The sequence below is a fragment of the Palaemon carinicauda genome, chromosome 2 (genome assembly GCF_036898095.1).
Source record: "Palaemon carinicauda isolate YSFRI2023 chromosome 2, ASM3689809v2, whole genome shotgun sequence".
In the NCBI taxonomy this organism is placed as follows: Eukaryota; Metazoa; Arthropoda; class Malacostraca; order Decapoda; family Palaemonidae; genus Palaemon; species Palaemon carinicauda.
Genome location: NC_090726.1, coordinates 31,858,789 through 31,883,360, shown reverse-complemented (window position 1 = coordinate 31,883,360; position 24,572 = coordinate 31,858,789). Strand labels below are relative to the sequence as shown.

General features: G+C 39.3%; 1 protein-coding gene across 2 annotated transcripts in view; it reads right to left on the bottom strand.

The window, feature by feature from the left end:
- The window catches only part of Pez (protein tyrosine phosphatase non-receptor pez), a 74,298-nt gene that overhangs the window by 17,065 nt on the left and 32,661 nt on the right, over window positions 1–24,572 (bottom strand). For both annotated transcript variants that reach the window (XM_068354368.1, XM_068354361.1), the window contains exons 9-15: window positions 24,145–24,280; window positions 15,996–16,139; window positions 13,463–13,576; window positions 13,047–13,178; window positions 12,498–12,691; window positions 9,817–9,977; window positions 9,270–9,396 (exon numbers count right to left, since the gene is read on the bottom strand). In XM_068354368.1, the coding sequence (XP_068210469.1) occupies window positions 9,270–9,396; window positions 9,817–9,977; window positions 12,498–12,691; window positions 13,047–13,178; window positions 13,463–13,576; window positions 15,996–16,139; window positions 24,145–24,280 (1,008 nt within the window). The remainder of the gene's footprint in view (window positions 1–9,269; window positions 9,397–9,816; window positions 9,978–12,497; window positions 12,692–13,046; window positions 13,179–13,462; window positions 13,577–15,995; window positions 16,140–24,144; window positions 24,281–24,572) is intronic.

Here is a 24,572-nt window from a genome sequence, read left to right as displayed (position 1 = left end):
CAGCTATGGAATACACAAACCCTTTCACCATGTTAAGGTATCCCCATTCAGAAAGGGTTATTTATATATATATATATATATATATATATATATATATATATATATATATATATATATATATATATATATGTATATATTATATATATATAAATACAGTATATATATATATATATATATATATATATATATATATCAACCTTTGCTTCTATTAAATCATGATTCTGACATTATTCCAACTATGCTTTTTCCAAACAGTTACATCCATCACCTTGTGCTTTCATTTACTTCTCTACAAAAAATAAACTAACAAGCTCTTGATCACTAAATTCTCTTCCCCAAGAATTTTTAATAAAATTACTCTTCAAAAAACAATTATTTCCAACAATCAAAACTCTTTTAAAGGACCACAACTCCATCTCCATCACATAGATTTACATTCAGACCTCCAAGCACACCTGGCCTCCAATATTTTCCAAAACAGGCTCTGACCTCTCAAAATGATCTTCCACACTCATTCTTTTCCATTCCTGGACCACACATTATCGAAAGTTTTACTATGCTGTACTTAGTCTAATTCATTACTGTACAATCATTAAACTAACACATAGGGCCTTTTCCATGTAAAATCAATTGAGGCCATATAACTGGAAACGACTCTATTCCCATAGCCATTTGGTGACTTTCAAACCAATCAGTGGAGAAGATGCAGTTTTCTTTTCCTGGAATATTGCACAAGTAAATTGAGGCTAACTTTTGCCTAAAAAAGGCTCCTCTGCCATTTGGTTATTATTTTCAACCAACTTCAGATCCATAATTCTAATTCAGTGCTCCTCTGTCTTCATTTGCACCCCCAACCTCTAGATTAGCAACCCCAAAGAAACAAACTGTACTATTCAACTGCTAAATTGAATAAAAATCTATAAACATCAGCATTCTATTCGCCTAAGCTGATGGCTAACAGTAGCTCATGAATTTCCAGCTTAACTCCCTCTTGGTTTTCCTGGATGAGAAGGACCTTATGCCACAATAACAACTTAACATCATTCATCAAATTTGATAATTCTGCTTTTCATCCACAACTTCCTAATCATACACTTTTACACCAATCTATGATCTTCCATTTCTTTCATTTGACTAAACCACTTCAAAATATATCAATCCATATTTTTAACCATGCTAATGTGTTCACCCATTTCCTCTTTATTTCTTAACCTTCTTTCCTCCCACACATACAGCCTCTATAGAAACAAATATGAAAAATGTCTACATCCGTTTGTTCATTCACATCAAACTTCTACAGTATACCCCACCTCAATAAGAATAAACTGGCATAACAATTCCTTCATAAATTCCAAAATTTGTTTCAAGACTTATCTCCCAAACATTTTGAAGAGACCCTACAATATTCCTTACTTCACTCTTTTTTACTCAATTTTCATTACATTCATTCCAAAATACAGTACTTACCCACCCACATTATCAGTAATTATTTAATCTTCCCAGATTCCATTTACAGTACCTTAATTTCCTTTAAAACATTTTCATCCTTCAAATATAGCAGCAGCTTTTTACTATGAACAGCTACCTCAATATAAGCACATAGATGCTCCACACACTATTAATGATTTCATCTCTTTTGTTAAGTCTTTATATCTATATTTCCTTCCTTTCCTTTTCTTCACCACATAAATAAGAAGTCACCTTGGAAACAACACACCCTCATTTTCAATTCACCTTATACAAAACCTCTCACTAAAGTCTATTTCCTGAAAAGCTTCACTTTCATTATAAAACATCTAATTGATCTTGACAATCTACCTTGTACACCACATTACCTACTATTCAACACAACATCTATTATCAATTCTATTATATCTTTATATATCCATGATTTTCATGCAACTGTTGCCTTTTACTTTCAAATTATGAATGTTTTATGAAATCCCTTAATGCAAAAAAATTCTTAATTTAAAGCCTAAAAGGTCAGCTCCTATCAATCTTTCCATAATCAGGTTTATTCTCCAGACTTGAATTCTACTCTACACCTCAATTATTCTTAAAATCCTAAGAATAATTCTTATACAGTGGTACCTCTACATACGAATTTAATCCGTTCCAGAACCAACTTCGGATGTAGAAAATGTTCGGATGTCGAAACGAATTTTCCCATAAGAATACATTGAAATAGGATTAATCCGTGGTTGAGCCCAAAAACCTATGATAACTTCTTAATAAACTACTACACATAATTTCCCATGAGAATAATGCACACTAAATTAGATAATAGACATGTAAAAAAGAAGAATTAGCAAAAAATGATAAATAACAAACGGCTTGTTAGCGTCACTTTACCTTAGAAACTCCAGCGCAGGTGTTGTTGGTCTTGCTACACAGAGAGGAGACGGACGGGCGGCGAGGAGGTAGAGAGGTTAACTACGATAAACATACACTACCGTAACTTATTCTAACTTACACTAAGTGAACTTTAACATTTTTTTACATTTTCTTTTTTTCTTTTTGATGATTAATTTTAATCACTTTCACTCTCTACACTTAAAATTAATTGAATTTCTTTCGCTTCACTCTTTGCCGTTTTCTTTGTTTCACTTTCTTCCGCTTCACTCTTTGCCGTTTTCTTCGAATCACTTACATCCTCTTCATCACGAGTTCGCTACGTAGTTTTTTTAAAGAAATTATCGATAGATAGTTGCTTGGTACGGCTTTTCAGAATGTTTCGAAAGTGAGTTAGGTAAACATCATCGAACTGCGAAACTACACGACAAACCTGCATTTTTTTTGGGTGGTATTTGTCGATGAAGTCGACCACGTCTTGATATTTTCCTAACACCTCTTTTATATGCGCTGAACCTAACACATGTTCTACCTCCTCGCTCCCTTCCTCGTCATCACTCATGTGCTCACACATAGCATGGAGTTCCTTGAGCTCCTCTGTGGTAAGTTTGCCGTGATGTTCGGCGACGAGTTCCGTAACGTCATCTGCGTCGACCTCCAGACCCATGGACTTGCCAAGGGAGACGATTTCCTCTACGTCTTCCGCTGCACCCACCACGGGATCAGGTTCGGGGTCAAAACCTTCTAAATCTCGGGAAGAAACTGCATCAGGCCACAGCTTCTTCCAGGCAGAATTGAGGGTCCGTCGAGTTAATCCCACCCAAGCCTGATCTATGATCTTCAAGCAGTGCACGATGTTAAAGTGGCTCCTCCAAAATTCACGCAAAGTTAAGTTGGTGCTTTGCGTGACATTAAAGCACTGCTTAAATAAGTGCTTGGTGTACAGCTTCTTAAAATTAGAGATGACTTGCTGGTCCATGGGCTGGAGGATAGAGGTGGTATTCGGTGGAAGATACACCACCTTTATGAACTTAAATTCATCGAAGATATCATCTTCAAGTCCGGGGGGGTGAGCGGGTGCATTGTCAAGGTATAGCAGGCACTTTAAAGGCAATTTCTGTTCATGAAGATACTTCTTCACAGAAGGGCCGAAAACTTGGTTAACCCATTGCACAAAGAACTGCCTAGTGACCCAGGCCTTCGAGCTGGATCGCCAGAAAACATGAAGCTGGTCCTTATCGACGTTGTGTGCCTTAAAGGCCCTAGGGTTCTCGGAATGGTAAACCAGTAAGGACTTGACTTTAAAGTCCCCGCTAGCGTTGGCACATAGGGCAAGAGTCAACCGATCCTTCATTGGCTTATGCCCAGGCAATTTCTTCTCTTCGGCGGTGATGTAGGTTCGACTGGGCATCTTCTTCCAAAACAGCCCGGTTTCATCACAATTAAACACTTGCTGCTCTACGTAGCCTTCTTCTAACACGATCCTTTCGAAGTTCTTGACAAAGTCAGCTGCAGCCTTTGTGTCCGCATTAGCAGCCTCTCCGTGGCGAACAACTGAATGAATCCCGGACCGTTTCTTAAATTTCTCAAACCAGCCACGAGATGCCTTGAAATCATCTGAGGAAGGTTTGGTTGAACTCTCCCCAGCATCACCCCCAGAGCTCTCCTCCTTCAAGTCCGTAAAGATGGTGTGCGCCTTCTCGCAGATGACGGTTTCGGTGATGGTGTCGCCAACGATCTCTCTGTCCTTGATCCACACTAGCAGAAGTCGTTCCATCTCTTCTATGATAGGGCTACGGCGTTTTGAAATAATGGTGATCCCCTTAGAAGGTTTCACTGCTTTAATAGCTTCCTTCTGTTTAAGGATTGTCGAGATCGTCGACATATTACGGCCATACTGTTTAGCAAGTTCACTCACGCTCATGTTTTTCAATAATTTCCTGCTTTACGTCTAAAGAGAGCATTTCCTTCTTCCTTTTCTTACCACTACCACTTGCAAAACTAAGCCTTTTAGGACCTATACTTTACGTAAATTATCGTAAAAGGATGCACGTAAAAAATCACGATTAAAACACAGTTAATAGCAGAACGCACAGGGCACAACCGCAAGAAGCCGACGAGAACAGAGGACTGACCCGAGCCGCGCTAATTGAGGGTCCCTCCGAGGTCGAAGTGCTGCCTTCTATCGGCGGAAATAAAAAAACACTTCAGGCGCTATGAGCACCGACTACGCGTACGAGTATTGTTTACTTCGGGTGTCGAAAAAAAAATTCGGGTGTAGAGTAGGAACGTGTTCGAATTGAACTTCTCGTACTGAAAAATTCGGATACAACCGGTACGACGAAAATTGCTTACTTCGTGTGTCGAAATAAAATTCGGGTGTAGAGTCAAAAATTTGCTCGAATTTTACTTCGGATGTTGGAAAATTCGGATGTAGATACGTTCGGATGTAGAGGTTCCACTGTATTATTACTACTATACTGTCATTATTACTAGCTCAGCTACAACTCTAGTTGGAAAAGCAGGATACTACAAGACCAATGGCTCCAACAGGGAAAAATAGCCCAGTGAAGAAAGGAAGTAAGGAAATAAATAAACTATGAAAAGTAATGAATAAAGAATATAAAATATCTTAAGATCATTACCACAATAAAATAGAACTGTTTTATATGAATTATGAAGAGAGGCTTATGTTAGCCTCTTCAACATAGAAAACAATCGCTGCAAGTTTGAACTTTTGAAGTTCCACAGATTCAACTGTCTTATTAAAAAGATCATTCCATGATCTGGTTACAGCAGGAATAAAAATTCTAGAATACTGTACTGTGTAGTATTGGATTAACTGTATACCTAGTCATACATGCAGAATGGTACTGTCTGGGAATATCTGAATGCAAAGGATGGTCAGAATTATGAAGCACAAAATTGTGTTCACACAAAACTACACACAACTGCCTTAGAATTGCATAATCACTACTAATATCCTGCCCACTAATTTTCAAGCTGACCTAACTAAATGAGAGGGTTATACGATGAGTAGACAGGGTGTGGTATTAATTTGGTTCCTAAAGCCTTTAAATGGCACCTAGTTTGATATCTTGTGACTGTTATCAATAGCAGATATAATAATAGAAAAATGAATAACCCACATATTTTCATTTGTCTGTTTTTATGTCGTATGTTCACTATTATATGGGATTGTTTGTATATATAAGAACATGTTTGAAGTGCTGTTCTCTCCTCTCCCAAAAGTTCCCCAAGGACTAGATCCTCCTCCTCCCCATATTTATTGAAAATAGGTATTAGAGGAAGGGGAGGTCTACTCACACTGACGTTTGCACGAGATATACCATTCTTTTCCTATCCATTGGCTTTCTTAAGCCATGGATTCGACTACTATGCAATTAAGGAAAAGACTATGAGTAGTTATGGCCTTTCCTTACCCTTCGATTTGTCAAAGGGACAACTATCTACTTGATAGTTTGGGGAAGGGGTTAGACTCCTAGTTCTTTTGGTTCTCAAACAAGTAAGCCTTATCCTGTTTAAAGATACCTGAGGTTTGTATTACACATTCTTTTACCTCTTCCTACCCATCAGCCTTGTAAACCAAGGAATTCAACTACAGTCCTTTTTAGTTAAAAAAAGAGAAAAAAAAAAAAAGAGTATGACCTAGTTATGGCCTCCTCTCTTTACTATTTGTTTTGTTGAAGGGGTGACTATCTACCTGCTAATTAGGGGAATGGGTTAGCCTAATTACTAAGGCCCTTTATTTCTTATACAGTAACTCTGAATACGAGCAAATCAGTATGTGAGCATAAAATCTCAAATTGGTTTACGAGCATCATATCAATCTGAGCAAAAAATTTCCCTCGGTAGGTGCATTTTTTGTGGACAAGTACGAATGAGAGTAGCAGGTGGTGCAAAGATAGCAGTCGTACACTGCTCCTAAGCTACCCACACAGCGGTCATAAGATTTATAAAATATTTTGTTTTGCCTCAGCTTACATTCTCTAACCCTCTTGATAAGACTAATTAATCCATTCTTCAAGCTCCATTCATAGCAGCATCATCTTTTCTATAGTATTGTGCTAGCATCTTTAGAACTTTTTTTGTAGAGTTGTGACCTCCGCTATTGTTCACCGTCAAGTTAACAGTAACAGAAAGCACAGCATCTAAATAATGGCCCCCAAGAGGATTAAGAGAGATGGTATGAAGGAGATGATTACTGTAGAGGTGACAAAAGAAATTATAGAGAAGCGTGAACAAGATACACGTGGCAAACCTGGCTAAAATGTAAAATCATACACCGACAACTTGAACGATTCTCAAGAAAAAGAATAAATCAGAGCAACTGATGATGTGAAAGGGTGCTAACATATAACAAAACAATGACTGTGTTCTTGATAGCTCAGAAAAGTTGCTTATCTGGATCAATGAGAAACAGTTAGCAGATATAATTACTGAGAACATTATTTAAGAAAAAGCTAAAGATATTGTATGCTGACCTTATTAAAAAGAAGCCAAGTACATCAACAGGCAAAGTGAGCCACGATTGATTTTGAAATTTTAAGAGCAGTACTGGTGTTCATAGTGTTGTACAAAATAGTAAGGCAGCAAGTTCCAATGTGAAGGCAGCAGAGGCATTCGTTATGGAGTTTAAAAGGTTCGTGGATTCAGAGTCTTTCATGCCACTGCAAATGTTCAATTGTGATAAGACTGATCTATTCTGCAAGTAGATGTCAAGGAAGACCTTCATTACAGCAGAAGAATAGGCAATTCTTGTTCAAGTCTCAAAAACTGTCTAACGTCGCTGTTCTGTGCTACTGCCAGTGAGGATTCCGAAATCAACATCTCTAAGAAAATCAAGGAGCCTAAAGAGTAGAAGGGGCATAAGAGGCAACTACACACTATTTGGAGCTAAAACAACAAGGCTCGGGCGACTCATATTTTATTTGTGAAATGGGTCAATGATCTTTTAGTTCCTAAGGTCAAAGAGTACCTCATGGAGAAGAATCTCCCACTCCATGCCTTGTTGTTTATGGACAATGCTTATGCCCATCTTTCAGCCATTGAAGATCCTAATGGAAGAATTAAAATTCTTTGTACGGTAGTTAAGTTCTTGTCCCCCAAATATCACTCCAATAAAACCCATGTATCAGCAAGTAATCTCAAATTTTAAGCTGTACACAAAAGCAATGCTGGGCGTTGGTTCACGGTGACTGAAGAGACCAACCTCACCTTCCCAGTTTTAGAAAGAACATTTCCACATTGTCAGCAGTCTCAAAATTATTAAAAAAAATATTTTGAGAAGAGGACACTGTGGCCTGAATGCATTCCTGAATGCAATTTTGAGGGACTTGAGCCGATCCAGGAGGCAGTTGACAATGAAATTGTGTCCTTGGGCAAAATATTGGGATTGGAGGTGAACAAAGACAACATTAGAGGTCTTTCGAGTGAGGTGGTGGAGTTGCACAAAGAGTAGCAACAAGAGGTTGCGGAGGAGATTTCATCTGAAGAGGAGGAGGAACAATGTGACAATCCTCTTGCTTCCAGTGAAATAAGGGAGATGCTGCAAATGTGGGAAACCCTGCCAAATTTTGTAGAAACACATCACCCAGATAATGCTTTGACAGGGTGAGTAACGAACCCATTTGCCAATAATGCAATGTCATATTTTCACATGATTTTGAATAAAAGATAAAAGTAGTTGTCTCTAGATAAGTTCCTTGTAAGATTTGAGCATAAATATAAAAAGATGAGTGTCCAGAAAGCCTAAATTAGAAGATTCAATTGGTGATAGAGAACATCATTCAAGGGAGAGAACTCCAGATTCTTTACCAGTTCTGATGGTGGAAGAATTTCCCTCCAAGCAGTAACCCCCTCCACCACCTCTCACCTCCCTTATGCCAGCCATGACTCTCCTCAAAGGTAAAGGGCAAATCAATTTGTTAATATTTTCTTTATTGTGAATAATAAATTTACATTAATTTCTGATGTTAGGGGTTATAATTTGTTCACTGAATTACTTTACCAATTTTTTATCATGATTGTGTATGTGTGTGTGTTTATGGATATGTGGAAAGCATTGTGTGTATTCACTTTACGAGTATTTTAGTTTGTAAGCAGGCTCCCAGAAAGAATCAATGTCATAATCCAAGGTACCACTGTATTATATAGACTGGAATACCAGCAATGTCCATGGGAGGGAAGGTAAACTCCTCTCCTTAGAGATGCCAATAAATTAATGTTTTCAATTGTGAATATTATATTACAGATGAATGAAATCAAGGCTTTATGGTAGTATCTATTCCTGTTCACTTAGTAATAGTAGTAATTCATATGATTGTAAAGGACAATGACCATAAAAACAAAATGTGATGATGGAGGGGTGAATGTATGCACCAATAAGCCCATCTTATACCCATCATTGTCTTGACCTTTCTTTTTTCAGATTTTTGCCACATATTTCCAATAAGGTTGACAACCATTTTACATTTCTGTCAGAAGGTGACGGTAAGTTCCATGAAAGATTCAAGCCACTATCAGGTCCAAACTCATGATCAATTGTTCCATGATTTTGTTGTAAACGGTGGGCCTTTCTCTGTTTCTTTTGGAATACAGAAGTACTTTAATAGTGAAAAAAAAAAATCCTTATAACCTGCAATAATATTCGTTTACTGTTCATTTAGTTTTCTTTTGTCCTTATTTTCCAAATCTGTTTTGCTTTCTTATCAAGATCAATAATGATCTAATCAATTTTGACTACAGCATAATTCTTGACCCACCATGACTGATACTAAAGGCAACTGAATAGCAATGACTAGCTACAGTATTTTGGATGAGAACCAAAATGATCAGCTTTAAATCTGAACAGAAGTATCTAATGCTGCATACTAGAAATATACCAAGTTACTTACCTGTATGTGTTGTGGAGAGGTCCCGGCATGAGTATCCCAGCCGATCGACTAAGTTGTGGAATAGAAGGATCATGGTACACAGAAAGATCCGTGTAACCTTTATAGTGGCTGTAGTTACTGACGGGTGCTGAAAAAAAAATATAAATATATGTCAAATAATGCAACCACTGTACTTTAAAAGTACACCATTTATAAAACCAAAGATACTGTCTAACTACAGATAAATATCTCCCTCAAGTTTTATAAAATAATTTAATAACAAGACATTAAGGATATTCCATAGAAATTTTCACTGTTTCAACATACACAGGCGTTGGGTAGCATATATGACTAAGTCACTTAACCATAAACTATTGGCTGTTAAGTACCTAGACATCCGAGACTGTTTACGCTTAAAACAGTAAGCAACATAAAGACCAATTGAAGTGTACAATAAAAGAAGCCTTCCCTTAAGATATTCCAATGAATCAGTTTCCCCACATTTTAGCGTATGATTAAGCTTTCAAGGGACAAATCTATTCTTAGTTTTAATGATCTCAATCCTTACCTTCCTGGGAAGGTCCTTCCAAAACATGGCTATTGGATATCTCAGGCTGCGAAGAATATAACATTGTGGCCCGAACATTGACAGGGTTTACTCCAGGACCATATTTTTGAACTAACGCTGTTTCGTAATCTGGTGCTGGTCTATACTGAGGTAGTAAAGTTCTGAAAGGAAGATAAGATTGTGACATTATCTTAATGGATAAAATATTTTCCTCATGATAACTATAGTAATGTATTTAATAACCATTATCTTACACATACCTTTACTCTTCCAGAACCCTAAATTATGAGGTATGAGTTAGTTTTCTGAAAACTTATGTAATACAAAGAAAAAATGCAAGTAGAGTTTTCAAAAAAATTTAATTACATCTCTTAATTGAGGTTATAGTTTGCTGGACATAATGAGACTTACATATGGAAAAATATTTTTTCCAATGTTTCACTATCAAAACTTTTCACCAATTACAAGAGGTCTTTTAATAAAAAAAAAAAAAAAAAAAAGGACTGATAATAAAAATCTTGATTTCTAAAGAGTGATGGAAAAGGAAGTCCTTAGAGCTACTGTGCCAAGATGACCTAGTATTGATGACAGAATCCATAAAACAGGTGATGGAAATGTCTAGATGTGCAAGTGGAATGGGGAAGAGAGAAATAAATCAAATGTAAGCAAAGCAAAGCTAATGATGCTTGCAAGGGAAGCCAAGGAAAAAGCACAATCACAAAAGTGGCCATAAGGTTATTGTGGGAAAGGTATTGGGGGTGAATGCTATACTGTACTGTGTAAGAAATGTAACAGATAATGCAATAGGAAGTACTATGCATTACTTAAATATATACAGAATATGATTTTAGAGGCCAAAAATTTATTACAAGAGCAATGGGAAAGATGAGTGTTGAAAATTCTGTTGTGGTACAGTATATGGGCAGGTCTTAGAAGAGATAAAGCTACTGTTACCTTGGAGAAACACTGGATAATGAAGCAGCAGCAAGAAAGGTTGGAGTCAGCATAAATGAAACATAACGCAAAGAATTATGACGAGTTCATAAGACCTTCACTACTCTCTGCAGCTTATGTATCAGCATTGAAAAAAGAAAATGGAAGAGATTTAAATAAGGGGTTAAGAAATTGGTTGAGATGTGGTGTTCATTAGTTGGTAAAAAGGCTAAGAACTCAAAGCTTGAGATGACTTGGAGAAGGGATGAGAAACAGTTAGTCATGAAACCAATAGACATAGAAGTGGAAGGATGAAGATCTGTTGGAAGGTATGGCAAATTGAGGAAAAAGATGATAGATGAAGACCTAGCCCTAGAGTTTATGAATATTAAAGTACAGGATGGATGAAAATGGAGATAACTCATTTCATGTCTGATTCTGAAGAGGGAGGAGTTAGCATGAAAACATTTATGATGATAATCTACAGTATAGCACACTATTGTGTGAATCTAAACTTAATTTGCTGGATTTGCAACAATCACACAGCGATCTTCGAGTTTTGATTACCAGAGGTCTTGATGGTTCATATAATTATATTCATAGTCTTAACAAGGTTTTTAATGGTAGATTACTCAAATCCTACTTCAAAACCTGATTAGTTTCCTTTAACCTTTTTCTTCAACTCTATGTCTTTCATTTCCACTTCAAGATCACTTTTATTTAGGTGAGAGGGGAAATCACAGTGGAAAAAAAAAAACCTTACTACTGTACTCAAAATGCTAAATTTGCCAAGTTTTTTACCATTCCAAACAGAAGGTGGCAACATTTAGGGAAGTTTCTTTGGACATTACAATGTGGCTAGTTTACATTGCCTCCTAGAAGTGGTATAATGCAACTAAGGTTAGGATAGACTTATATACAGTTATCAGCTTACCTATCATATTTTACCTGTTCTAAAAATGGTGGATTGTACATTTAAATCATCAGAATAAAAAAGTATTGATTTGGAAAAGAAAAACCCTTGAGATTTAATAATTACCTTATGTATTTTCAATGATATACGATATGCTAAAGTGGTATTGTACCTCAATTTAAGTTTAAATTATTTTGGGACCACGTTTGCAACATACAATGCTCGCTTTTTAAGAAAAAAATTTCCATAGGAAATAAAAGAAAGTCCCTACATGTGTCCCAAAAGGTCCATAATACACATTTACCTGTACATGCATTTTTAAAGGTTTTTTAATGGTAATTATTGAAAATTGAAAATCCCTAGCATCAGAAATTATTAAGAACTAATTACAGTTCTGGTAAAATATCACTTCTCTCTTAAACATTGTTTACTGTAACTGAACCACTTAATTTATGCTTAATGGACTCTTATTTTTCAAACTCTTACATTTAATTTTGAAAAGGAACCTATTTAAATGAGAATTCTTTTGCCTCTCTTTTAAAATGGGATACAAGTCACGCAAACACAGTGTAAACGCTGAATGGGTGACACATATGCTAGTCTTGTTAGTACTCATCCGAATAAATCACCAATGGCGGAAAATATTTTGCTCAAAGACTGATGTATTAATTGTAACCCAATCCAATTTATATGCTCACATCGCGATTTGATTGTATCCAAACTTACTCGTAACTTGAGGTATTACAGTACTTATTTAATTCCACCAAAAAATCATAACTCATAAAAAACACAAACACATGGCTGATCACAAAAAAAAAAAAAACATGGCCATTACCTTCGGAAGCTGCCCCTCGTTGAAGGAAGACTGAGATTAGAGGAGTACAAAGTCACTTGCTGCCCCGGTGCCTCATGCTGCTGCGACTGTTGCTGCTGCTGTTGCCCTTGTTGCTGCACTTGGGAAGACTGTTGCTGCTGTTGTGACTGCTGCTGCTGCAAGGCTGAAGGTTGAGTATGGGAGGTTATAACAACCTGAAAAGTAGAAGGTTTTTATTTTTAAGGGGCAAGAGAAGTGGCATTAACAAGAACTTGCACTTACAGTTAGCTTTTATAAAGATAATAATAATTGCCTTTTCAAACCTAAGGACCTATAATTCTAATATTTCTTTCGCTTCCTAGGATAATGAACATTCACATCATTCAACACTTTTAATACAAAATTACTTTATAATCTCAAATAAATGTACCAAATCTCATTTGTGTCTAATTTTTGCTCTTAAAATTTGTCAATACTTCAGTCCTAAAACTTGATTATCCTTACTGAATTCAGCTCTACTCAAAATAATTGCAAAACACTTTAAAAATTAATCTTACAAAGTAAACTTACCGGGTTTTGTGAGTGATGAATGGAGTTTAGGGAGTATGCAGATTGTGACAACAATCCATAAGAAGGGTCGCTAATCATCTGACAACTAGATGACTCGAGTGCATTGCCCAAGTGGCCGCTAGGTTCTGATGCCTGTTAAGTAGGACAAGATGATGTTTATACTTTGAAACTGCAAGATGTAAACAGGGAATGTTTTACATAATCAAAGGATTCAGGAATGACTAGACATCAATTAAAATAGTATTAGAATTCCAACAGCTAACTAATAACAGAAGACGTTGGAACGTGCACGAAATTAACAATTATGAACTAGCTACTGTTTTCTCTTCATCTGAAAATGAAATGACTGGAATTTTATTGACACAAATTATAAATTATGTGGTAAAGCTAACACTTTTAACACTTCTGTTACCAACCTGTTGTATGTACGAGATTTCAAACTGTGGAAGTGTGGTCGAGTAGGAAGCAAGAGGTCCCTGATCAGCCGAACTTCGAAGAGTCAAATCTCCTAGACCTGCACGACTGTCCATCTGAAGTAAACACAATAATACTAAATCACTACGAAAGTGTAAATGTGCTTTGCACTCAAATGCTCACTGTCAGTGTCCTTAATGCAAAATCACTTTTGTAAAACCAAAATGAGGTAAAAAAATAATTTTTAATTTCAATAGTTGCATGATGTTCTAATTGCTGTTTTTTTTTTCCAAACCATTGGTTTATCAATATTTACTTATAAAATTTACAAAACATGACCATTTCCTTTCTTTTCAATAGACAGAGGCCACTTATAAAATAATGAGATACTCTAGCATTTAATGGTAAGAAGCAAAGCACCAGGGCCTCATTGTTATTTCAGTTTCGAAGTTGTACTATTCCATATCTTCTTGACATCACAAGTCCTTTTCTCCTCCTCGGAAATATACTGTACATCCTGTCACAATATGGGTAAAGAGAAGTTTCATCAAGATTAAATATTTGCTCCTTCCTGTATCCATTCTTCTTGATACATTCTTGCAGCGTATTGATATAGGCTTCAGCTGCTGGATAATCGGCAGATGCAGCCTACCCACGATATTTCACATTGTGAAAACCATGCCAATTCTTAAAATTAGAAAACCTCCCACTACTTATAATGAAAGGTTTGGCATCCGAATGGTCCTTCATCAGCTCATTGTAGAGATTCTTAGCTTTTGTCTGGAGGATGGCCATGGTCAGAGGAATGTTGCGTGGATTCCGTTTATGAATTAAATTTTCCGCATCTCTTCCATCCTGCTAATACCTGGATTATGTACAACATCCAACTTCTTGGATAAGAAAGATAAGCCTTGGTCAGGTCAACGCTAGCCTCAATCTTGTTCTTAGCAGGATAAATGATTCTTAATGTAGATTCAGACACTGTTGTATCTCTTACATTATCTGCAGTTCGCTGTCCTTGGTTATGACAGCACAGTATGTCCATTTTCTGATCTTCTTAGTAATATTAGAGGTAGGAGACTTGGAACAAAATTTTATAAGCATTACCACAAAATTTTATTCGACACTTAAGGGGACTGTAACACGAGTGACAGAATTCAAACTGAAATTCTAAATCATGGCATAGCGGGCATCAACACAGTGCATTATACAAGTACGCATAATGTAAACAAACTATGTAAAGAGAATTCATTTGCTTCTAACAGTACATTTTATGTTTATAAAAATATTATTCAATTATTTTTTTTTCATTACTTAAGCTATTTCTAATAGTTAACAGTATTATTTACCAATTACTAAAGCTTAATTCCACATTTTGACTTATTTTTCATTTCAACATTGCGCTATATTTGGCAATTTCAAACTCTAAATTTTACAGTTTGACTCAATCTTTGCCAATTTCTAACTCAAAATTTCATATATCGACTTGCATTTTATGGCGATTGTTAATACAGCAGTGTACAATATTATTCGCAATTTTTGATGCTAAATTTCACGCTTGACTTGAGCTGTACATTATTGGGCAATATTTAACACAAAATTTAAATTTTTGAATTGCACTGAGTGAGGATTTTCGTAGTTAAGAATTACGGTGTCAGATTTGGTGCTTTTGCATTGTCTGGAATTCGTAAATACTAAACACGTAGATAATATGAGTTGAGTGTACATACGTCAATGAATGTTCTGATTTTACTTTTTCATTTATGCACATGTGAGGATGTGTGTATACTAAATGTAAGTTTTATCTTTTTCAAGACAATAACACTGGTTTATAAAGGGCTAAATATAAAAAAAATAATAAATATGAAAAATTGAAAAAAATATATATATACTGTATATATATACCGCAGACTTCTGTATCTACTTCAGAGTTTTTCTGCTATCGTGGGAGGTCCTGGAATGAAACGCCCAAGATAATCAATGGATAACAGAACTCTGTTCATGTGTTATATGTCTTTGTCCCCCCCACTATAAACAACTCACCTAGTCCTTTGGATTTCCTCCAGAATTAAAAGCCGACAGTGAGGCAATCCCAATACTCACAATGGTAATTCAAATTACAGTACTATCACTGTAAAGTAATTGCTAACAAATCAAGAGAAAAAAAACTTAAAATACAATAAAACTTATCACAATCTGGAAGAGATGCACAGTGAGCCAATGCAACAGAGAAATTGAAAAGGCCTTGGTGCTTCACTTAATGTCATTAACTTCTAGTGTCTATTACTTTATTAGAAGTACCTGTCTATTGAAAGGAAAGAAAATGGAAAACTTTCTTTTTGGGGTAAATATCAATAAACCAAGATTCTGAAGAAACAATATAAACACCAGGAAAGGTTCATAGAAACAATCTAATTTCCTGACTCCCAAGAACAGCATTACTTTACTGTGTATTCTATAATAAAAAATAACAATGAAAAAGATACTGCAAAAGAATCTTTATTAATTTTAACAAACTAAATTACATTAACATACCATATCATGAGAAGCATTACGGTGTTGGGAATGATGAAGCTGTGCAGTCATGACTGAACTTTGAAGATCAGGTATAGCCAACGACCTTGTCTCCGGCCCACTTCCTCCCTCTAGTACATCCTGATTCCTTTTGTAAAAGGTATGCTGTACAAAAAAAGATGTCTCAAAGTAAGAAATTTTTCAAAGTAAAACTCATTGCTAAAAATTCTGCCTCAATCCTCTTACTATTTACTATGCACTGTAATACCCCTCTTTACATCGATTCGACATACTATATGTCACTCACCCTTAAATATAATAAATAAAATCCAAGTTACACCATTCTACCGGACCTTTTATTGGTATCTACATCATACAATGATGATTTAGTACTGTACTGTACAGTACTGTACATCATAGAGGAGCTTATCAATGCCAGTATCTGATTTTCATAAAAAGAGAGCAAGTTGTACTTTTTGTGATGTTGGCCTCCAAAGACTTTCCTGTAAAATGCTAGAACAGAAAATCTAATACAACACAAAATACCAAAAAAATATGCTCTTAGGCAAGTGGTTCAACATGCAAAGCAACGACCGAGAATATCAGGGGGACCATCAAATTCAGGCAATTTTTTACCAAGAAGCATCACTACTGCTGGAGACAATGCTACCCATGCATTAACTTGTGCCCAGCCACCATTTTTCATCAATTGCAGTCAGAATAAGACGTCAATATTTTGGCTACTTTTAAGTGAGAAATCTTCCTTGACTATCACATAACAGGATTCAATTTATGATTATTTTTCATAATGATTATTTTTGATTATTTTTCATAATATGATTATTTTTCATAATCTTCATAATGGGGGGATTTAATGACAGTTCAAGATCGCCTTCGAGAGTTTCTTATATTTGTGAATAAGGTCAACTCGTACGGCATAAATCGTATTTCAATCCTCGGCTTTCTTGAAAGCCTGGAGGTGTTCTAATTTTGTATCTTATCACCTATTCTGATCTGAACTTTATTGCCCTCCTCCTTAGCCTCGTGAAGCGAAGGGGGACAATTGATTCTAAATTTCGAGTACGACTGTTAGTGCGCAGATAGCGAGGTCTCCAGCAGTAGTGATGGTTATGGGTGATAACATGCTACCAGTAACCAAAGGTCTTCTGCATTGGAGGCTGTGTCAAGTTCAATGGTGCCTAAACTCGAAGCTCTCCCTTATACACACCGAGTCCATTCTTAATGAAACTAGTCAGAGCAGGAAAAATGTTATTTTGATAATAAAATAAATTTTTGAATATACTTACCCGGTGATTATATAAGCTGCAGCTCTGCTGCTCGACAGAAAACTCTACGGAAAAAATCCGCCAGCGATCGCTATGCAGGTAGGGGGTGTACTTCAACAGCGCCATCTGTCGTGCAGGTACTCAGTACTCATTGTAAACAAAGAACTCAATTTTCTCCTCGGTCCACTGCGTCTCTATTGGGGAGGAAGGGAGGGTCCTTTAATATATAATCACCGGGTAAGTATATTCAAAAATTTATTTTATTATAAAAATAACATTTTTCAATATTTAACTTGCCGGTGATTATATAAGCTGATTCACACCCAGGGGGGTGGGTAGAGACCAGCAATAAATGTTTACATTATTATGAGCTAAGGATTTTTTATTTCATTTTAGAAGTTATCAAAATAACAAACATAAAATAAATAAGTACCTGGTAAGGAAGTCGACTTGAACAATTACTCTGCCTTTTTAAGTACGTCTTCCTTACGGAGCCTCGCGATCCTCTTAGGATGCTGAGCGACCCCTAGGATCTGAAGTATGAAGGGTTGCAACCCATACCACAGGACCTCATCAAAACCTCTAATCTAGGCGCTTCTCAAGAAAAGAATTTGACCACCCGCCAAATCAACCAGGATGCGAAAGGCTTCTTAGCCTTCCGGACAACCCAAAAACAACAATAAAAACATTTCAAGAGAAAGATTAAAAAGGTTATGGAATTAGGGGATTATAGTGGTTGAGCCCTCACCCACTACTGCACTCGCTGCTACGAATGGTCCCAGGGTGTAGCAGTTCTCGTAAAGAGACTGGACATCTTTAAGATAAAAAGACGCGAACACTGACTTGCTTCTCCAATAGGTTGCGTCCATTATACTTCGCAGAGATCTATTTTGTTTAAAGGCCACTGAAGTTGCGACAGCTCTAACTTCATGTGTCCTTACCTTCAGCAAAGCTTGGTCTTCCTCACTCAGATGGGAATGAGCTTCTCGTATTAACAGTCTGATAAAATAGGATAAAGCATTCTTTGACATAGGCAAAGATGGTTTCTTAACTGAACACCATAAAGCTTCTGACTGTCCTCGTAAAGGTTTAGTTCGTCTTAAATAGAACTTAAGAGCTCTCACAGGGCATAAGACTCTTTCTAGTTCATTTCCAACCATATTTGATAGGCTTGGAATATCGAACGATTTCGGCCAAGGACGAGAAGGTAGCTCGTTTTTGGCTAGAAAACCAAGTTGTAAAGAACATGTAGCCGTTTCAGATGAAAATCCGATGTTCCTGCTGAAGGCGTGAATCTCACTGACTCTTTTAGCTGTGGCTAAGCAAACCAGGAAAAGTGTCTTTAAAGTGAGATCTTTAAAGGAGGCTGATTGTAGCGGCTCGAACCTTTCTGACATGAGGAATCTTAGTACCACGTCTAAATTCCAACCAGGTGTAGCCAAACGACGCTCCTTCGTGGTCTCAAAAGACTTAAGGAGGTCCTGTAGATCTTTGTTGTTGGAAAGATCTAAGCCTCTGTGACGGAAGACTGATGCCAACATGCTTCTGTAACCCTTGATAGTGGGAGCTGAAAGAGATCTTTCTTTCCTCAGGTATAAAAGGAAGTCAGCTATTTGAGTTACAGAGGTACTGGTCGAGGATACTGATACTGACTTGCACCAGTTTCGGAAGACTTCCCACTTCGATTGGTAGACTCTAAGGGTGGATGTCCTCCTTGCTCTAGCAATCGCCCTGGCTGCCTCCTTCGAAAAGCCTCTAGCTCTCGAGAGTCTTTCGATAGTCTGAAGGCAGTCAGACGAAGAGCGTGGAGGCCTTGGTGTACCTTCTTTACGTGTGGCTGACGTAGAAGGTCCACCCTTAGAGGAAGAGTTCTGGGAACGTCCACTAGCCATCGAAGTACCTCGGTGAACCATTCTCTCGCGGGCCAGAGGGGAGCAACTAACGTCAACCTTGTCCCTTCGTGAGAGGCGAACTTCTGCAGTACCTTGTTGACAATCTTGAACGGGGGGAATGCATATAGGTCTAGATGTGACCAATCTAGGAGAAAGGCATCTATATGAACTGCTGCTGGGTCCGGGATTGGTGAGCAATATATTGGGAGCCTCTTGGTCATCGAGGTTGTGAAGAGATCTATGGTAGGCTGGCCCCATGTGGCCCACAGTCTCTTGCACACATCCTTGTGTAGGGTCCATTCTGTTGGAATGATTTGTCCCTTCCGACTGAGGCAATCTGCCATGACATTCAAGTTGCCTTGGATGAACCTCGTTACTAGTGAAATGTTTAGATCTTTTGACCAGGTGAGGAGGTCCCTTGCGATCTCGTACAACGTCATAGAGTGGGTTCCTCCTTGCTTGGAGATGTACGCCAAAGCCGTGGTGTTGTCTGAGTTCACCTCCACCACTTTGCCTTGAAGGAGAGACTTGAAGCTTTTCAAGGCCAGATGAACTGCCCGTAGCTCCTTGCAGTTGATATGCATTGTCCTTTGACTCGAGTTCCAAGTTCCCGAGCATTCCCGACCGTCTAATGTCGCGCCCCAGCCCGTGTCCGATGCGTCCGAGAAGAGAACGTGGTTGGGAGTCTGAACAGCCAGGGGCAGACCCTCTCTGAGGCTGATACTGTCCTTCCACCAAGTCAGGCAAGACTTCATCTTCTCGGAAATGGGGATCGAGACCGCTTCTAGCGTCTTGTCCTTTTTCCAGTAAACAGCTAGGTGATATTGAAGAGGACGGAGGTGTAGTCTTCCTAACGATACGAACTGTTCCAGGGATGATAGCGTCCCTATCAGACTCATCCACTGCCTGACTGAACATCGTTCCTTCTTCAGCATGTTCTGGATGCATAACTGGGCTTGACTTGTTCTGGGGGCCGACGGAAAAGCCCGAAAAGCTAGACTGTGAATCTCCATCCCTAAATACACAATAGTTTGGGATGGGACCACTTGAGACTTTTCCATATTGACCAGGAGACCCAATTCCTTGGTCAGATCTAGAGTCCACTTTAGATCCTTCAGACAGCGACGACTGGAAGAAGCTCTTAGAAGCCAGTCGTCCAAATAGAGGGAGGCTCTGATGTCCGCTAAATGAAGGAATTTGGCTACATTCCTCATCAGCCTCGTAAACACAAGAGGAGCTGTGCTTAGGCCAAAGCACAGGGCTTGAAACTGGTAGACAACCTTTTCGTAAACAAATCTCAGAAAAGGTTGGGAGTCTGGGTGGATGGGGACGTGAAAGTATGCGTCCCTCAGGTCTAAAGAGACCATCCAGTCTTCCCTTCTGACCGCTGCTAGAACGGACTTTGTGGTCTCCATGGAGAACGTCTGCTTTGTGACAAAGGCATTCAGCGCACTGACGTCTAGCACCGGCCTCCACCCTCCTGTCTTCTTTGCCACTAAGAAGAGACGGTTGTAGAAGCCCGGGGTTTGATGGTCCAGGACTTTGACTACCGCTCCCTTTTCTAGTAAGAGAGACACCTCCTGTTTCAATGCTCGTCTCTTGTCTTCCTCTCTGTACTTGGGAGAGATATCGATGGGAGACGTTGCTAGAGGGGGTTTTCGTACAAACGGGATCTTGTACCCCTCTCTGAGCAACTTCACAGATTGTGCATCTGCGCCTCTCTTCTCCCAGGTCTGCCAGAAGTTCTTGAGTCTGGCTCCCACTGCTGTCTGAAGAAGCTGGCAGTCAGACTCTGCCTTTAAAGGACTTGGTTCCTTTCTTTCTTCGGCACGAGCACCTCCTCTGCTGGAGGCTCTGCCACAAAAGGGCGGAATAAATCGGGACGCTGGAGTGTCCATCCTTGGTCTAGCTGACAAGGTAGGCAAAGGGGTGGCTTTGCGGGCAGAGGACGCAACCAGGTCATGGGTGTCCTTCTGTATCAAAGAAGCAGCAATCTCCTTTATCAAGTCCTCTGGAAAAAGGCACTTAGAGAGAGGAGCAAACAAAAGTTCTGATCTTTGACACGGTGTCACTCCAGCTGACAGGAAAGAGCAAAGGTTCTCACGCTTCTTGAGGACTCCGGATACGAACGATGCAGCAAGCTCACTAGATCTGTCACGTATGGCCTTGTCCATGCAGGACATGATGAGCAAGGAAGATTCCTTCTCAGTCGGGGAGATCTTCCTGCTCAAAGCTCCCAGACACCAGTCTAAAAAGTTGAAGACCTCGAAGGTTCTAAATAACCCTTTCAACAGATGGTCTAGGTCCGAAGGAGACCAGCAAATCTTAGAGCGTCTCATGGCTAGCCTGCGGGGAGAGTCTACAAGACTTGAGAAGTCGCCCTGGGCAGAGGCAGGAACTCCCAAGCCGAGAACTTCTCCCGTGGCATACCAGACGCTCGATCTGGAAGAGAGTCTAGCAGGGGGAAACGTAAAGGCTGTCTTCCCTAGACTCTTTTTGGACTGCATCCATTCTCCTATAACTCGTAAAGCTCTCTTGGACGAGCGTGCGAGGACGAGTCTAGTAAAGGCAGGCGAGGATGACTGCGTACCTAAAGCAAACTCTGACGGAGGAGAGCGCGGAGCCACAGACACAAACTGGTCCGGAAACATCTCTTTGAACAGAGCAAGAACTTTTCTAAAGTCCAAAGAGGGTTGCGTGGACTTGGGCTCGTCAAGGTCCGAATGTGGTTCATCAACGTGTGCCGCATCGTCATCATCAGAGTCCATCATCCGAGTATTGAGGAGGAAGCGGCAATGGAGTAGCTATCGGCTGGTTAGCTGAGTCCGGTCGCACGGGTGCACGCGTGACTGAACCGGACGCAACGTCATGGAACTGTTGCCCAGTCTGTGAGCTGGCAACAACCATAGCGGCGCGGGGACGCACAGCGTCTACTCCAGACTGTCTAGTCTGATGTGGGAGAGCAGTGGCAACCACACTGGGTTGCGGAGGTTGACGCACCGCGTTAAAACAAAACAACTCTGACGGTTGTTGTACCTCGCGAACGTCAACGGAAGGTTCCGTGCGTCGCTGAACGTCAACATGCGGCTGGCAGGGCACACTGGAACGCATGGGTGGCGGGACTCTCTCAGCTGGAGTGCGCAAGAAGGTCGCCTCAGCGTCCACAGGACGCACAACCGAGTGTGTGGTTGGTTGTAGGCAAGAGGCTGGTGCAGCAGCAACCTTCTCCGCACGAAAGTCCTGCATCAGAGACGTTAATTGGTACTGCATGGTCTGCAGCAGACCACTTAGGGTCTGCAGGAGCAGGTGCGGCGACAGACGGTGTAACTGCCTGAGGCGGTACCGCTTTGCCTCTCTTAGGAGGTGAGCAGTCGTCGGAAGACTGCAGCGAGTCCGAACTGACCCAGTGGCTACAACTGGGCCGTTGGACTTGCGCGGAAGGGACCGACTTGCGCTTAAGAGGTCGTGAGACCTTGGTCCATGGTTTCTTACGAGAAACCTCTTCCGCAGACGAGGAATAAATGGGCTCTCTCGTCTTAGTGTGGGTGGGGCGATCTTGGGTAGATACGCCCGAAACCACGGAGGGAACGTCTGTTCGCTGATTAAAGCCTCTCGAACCCATTGGTCGTACAACATTGCTTCTCCCCTGGACTTGGGAGCTTGCAAGAGGTCCCGGACTAGGAGGACGACAGGCACGAACAGACGAACCCTCAAGCGCAACACTATCCACAACACTATCACTCACTTTACCACTTCCCACTGCACTTTTACACTTCAGCTCCTTGACGTCCGCCATGAGCTGGTTACGGTCACTAGCCAGAGACTCAACTCCCTCACCCAGAGCTTGGATGGCACGCATCATGTCAGCCATCGAAGGTTCCTGAGTGCCAGAAGGGGGATTAGGAGCAACCACTACAGGGGAAGGAATAGGTTGTGGGGCATGAGGAGAGGAAAAATCAACAGAACGAGATGAACTTCTCCTGACTCTATCTCTCTCTAGCCTACGTGTATATTTTTGGAATTCGATAAAATCGAATTCCGAAAGCCCAACGCATTCCTCACATCGATCTTCCAATTGACAGGTTTTATCCCGACAATTGGAACAAACGGTGTGAGGATCGATAGAGGCCTTCGGAAGACGCCTTGAACAGTCCCTAGCATTACACTTCCTGAATTTTGGGACTTGAGAAGGGTCAGCCATTTTGAATTGGTCAAAGGGGAATTCAAAAACTATCCAAAGTCATCAACAAATAACCCGATATAAAAAAAAGAATGCAAGGATTTATTGAAGAGAAAGCCTGCACAGCGAAAGCTTAAAACTAGAATAGTGTACTTCACCAAATAGTTGTGAAAACAAATCCAGTTAGCAACAGCGAATTAGTAGGTCTTGCCGGTAGCACGACAGAGAGAAAATTGAGTTCTTTGTTTACAATGAGTACTGAGTACCTGCACGACAGATGGCGCTGTTGAAGTACACCCCCTACCTGCATAGCGATCGCTGGCGGATTTTTTCCGTAGAGTTTTCTGTCGAGCAGCAGAGCTGCAGCTTATATAATCACCGGCTAAGTTAAATATTGAAAAACAAAATTTTCTTTGTTATACTATGTCTTATTTGATTCCCTTTTCAAAACTTTAACATGAAAGTCTTCAAGAGACCAAACAGCACCTCCCCAAAAATACGTGTTCCTCATTAGGAACCACTTTATTTTGCGTGGCATGTATGAAATATATAAATCACTATACCTGTATAATCCATAAAACCGACCTACATTGAAAATCTACTAACGTCTGTGTATTACTGTAGAGTAAATATTCCATAATATTTTGTGCAATATATATTTGCCTTTCACCACCACTTACTTTATATTTCAACAAACTAAATAAGTTCTGAGGATCCATCGAAAAAAAAAAAATTACATCCAAGATTTAAGATTCTATTTAGGTTATTTAGATTTTCATAACAAATAAAACAAAATATACCAAACATCTTACCTGCTTGACACACATTTTCCACACATATTTTGCCGCGTCTGGCTCGTCAAAACTAAAATGAACAGTCTCGTCTGTTCTTTGACATTCAATGCCAAAAGTCCGTTTGTTGTTCACAAGATTAGTGATATCGTTCCACCTGAAACAATATAGATATCATCACAAATTTTTCAATAAATTTCTATTTTTCCTAACCATACAAACCTGAGGTCTTTAAAAGGAGTGTGGCTTCAGAAAAGCTGGAACAGACATTTAAACTTTTAATGAGGTAATAGTAGCAGGAAGGAATTGGGTAAGCCCCTAATCTTCACTTTGACCTTAACTTAGGACTTGCTTAGTGGTTGAGGCAGGAAGCGTAACTTAAAAGTCTCAGGTTTGTATAGTTAGGAAAAATATTAATGCAATTTGGTTTTGGAGACCTCTCAGCTACC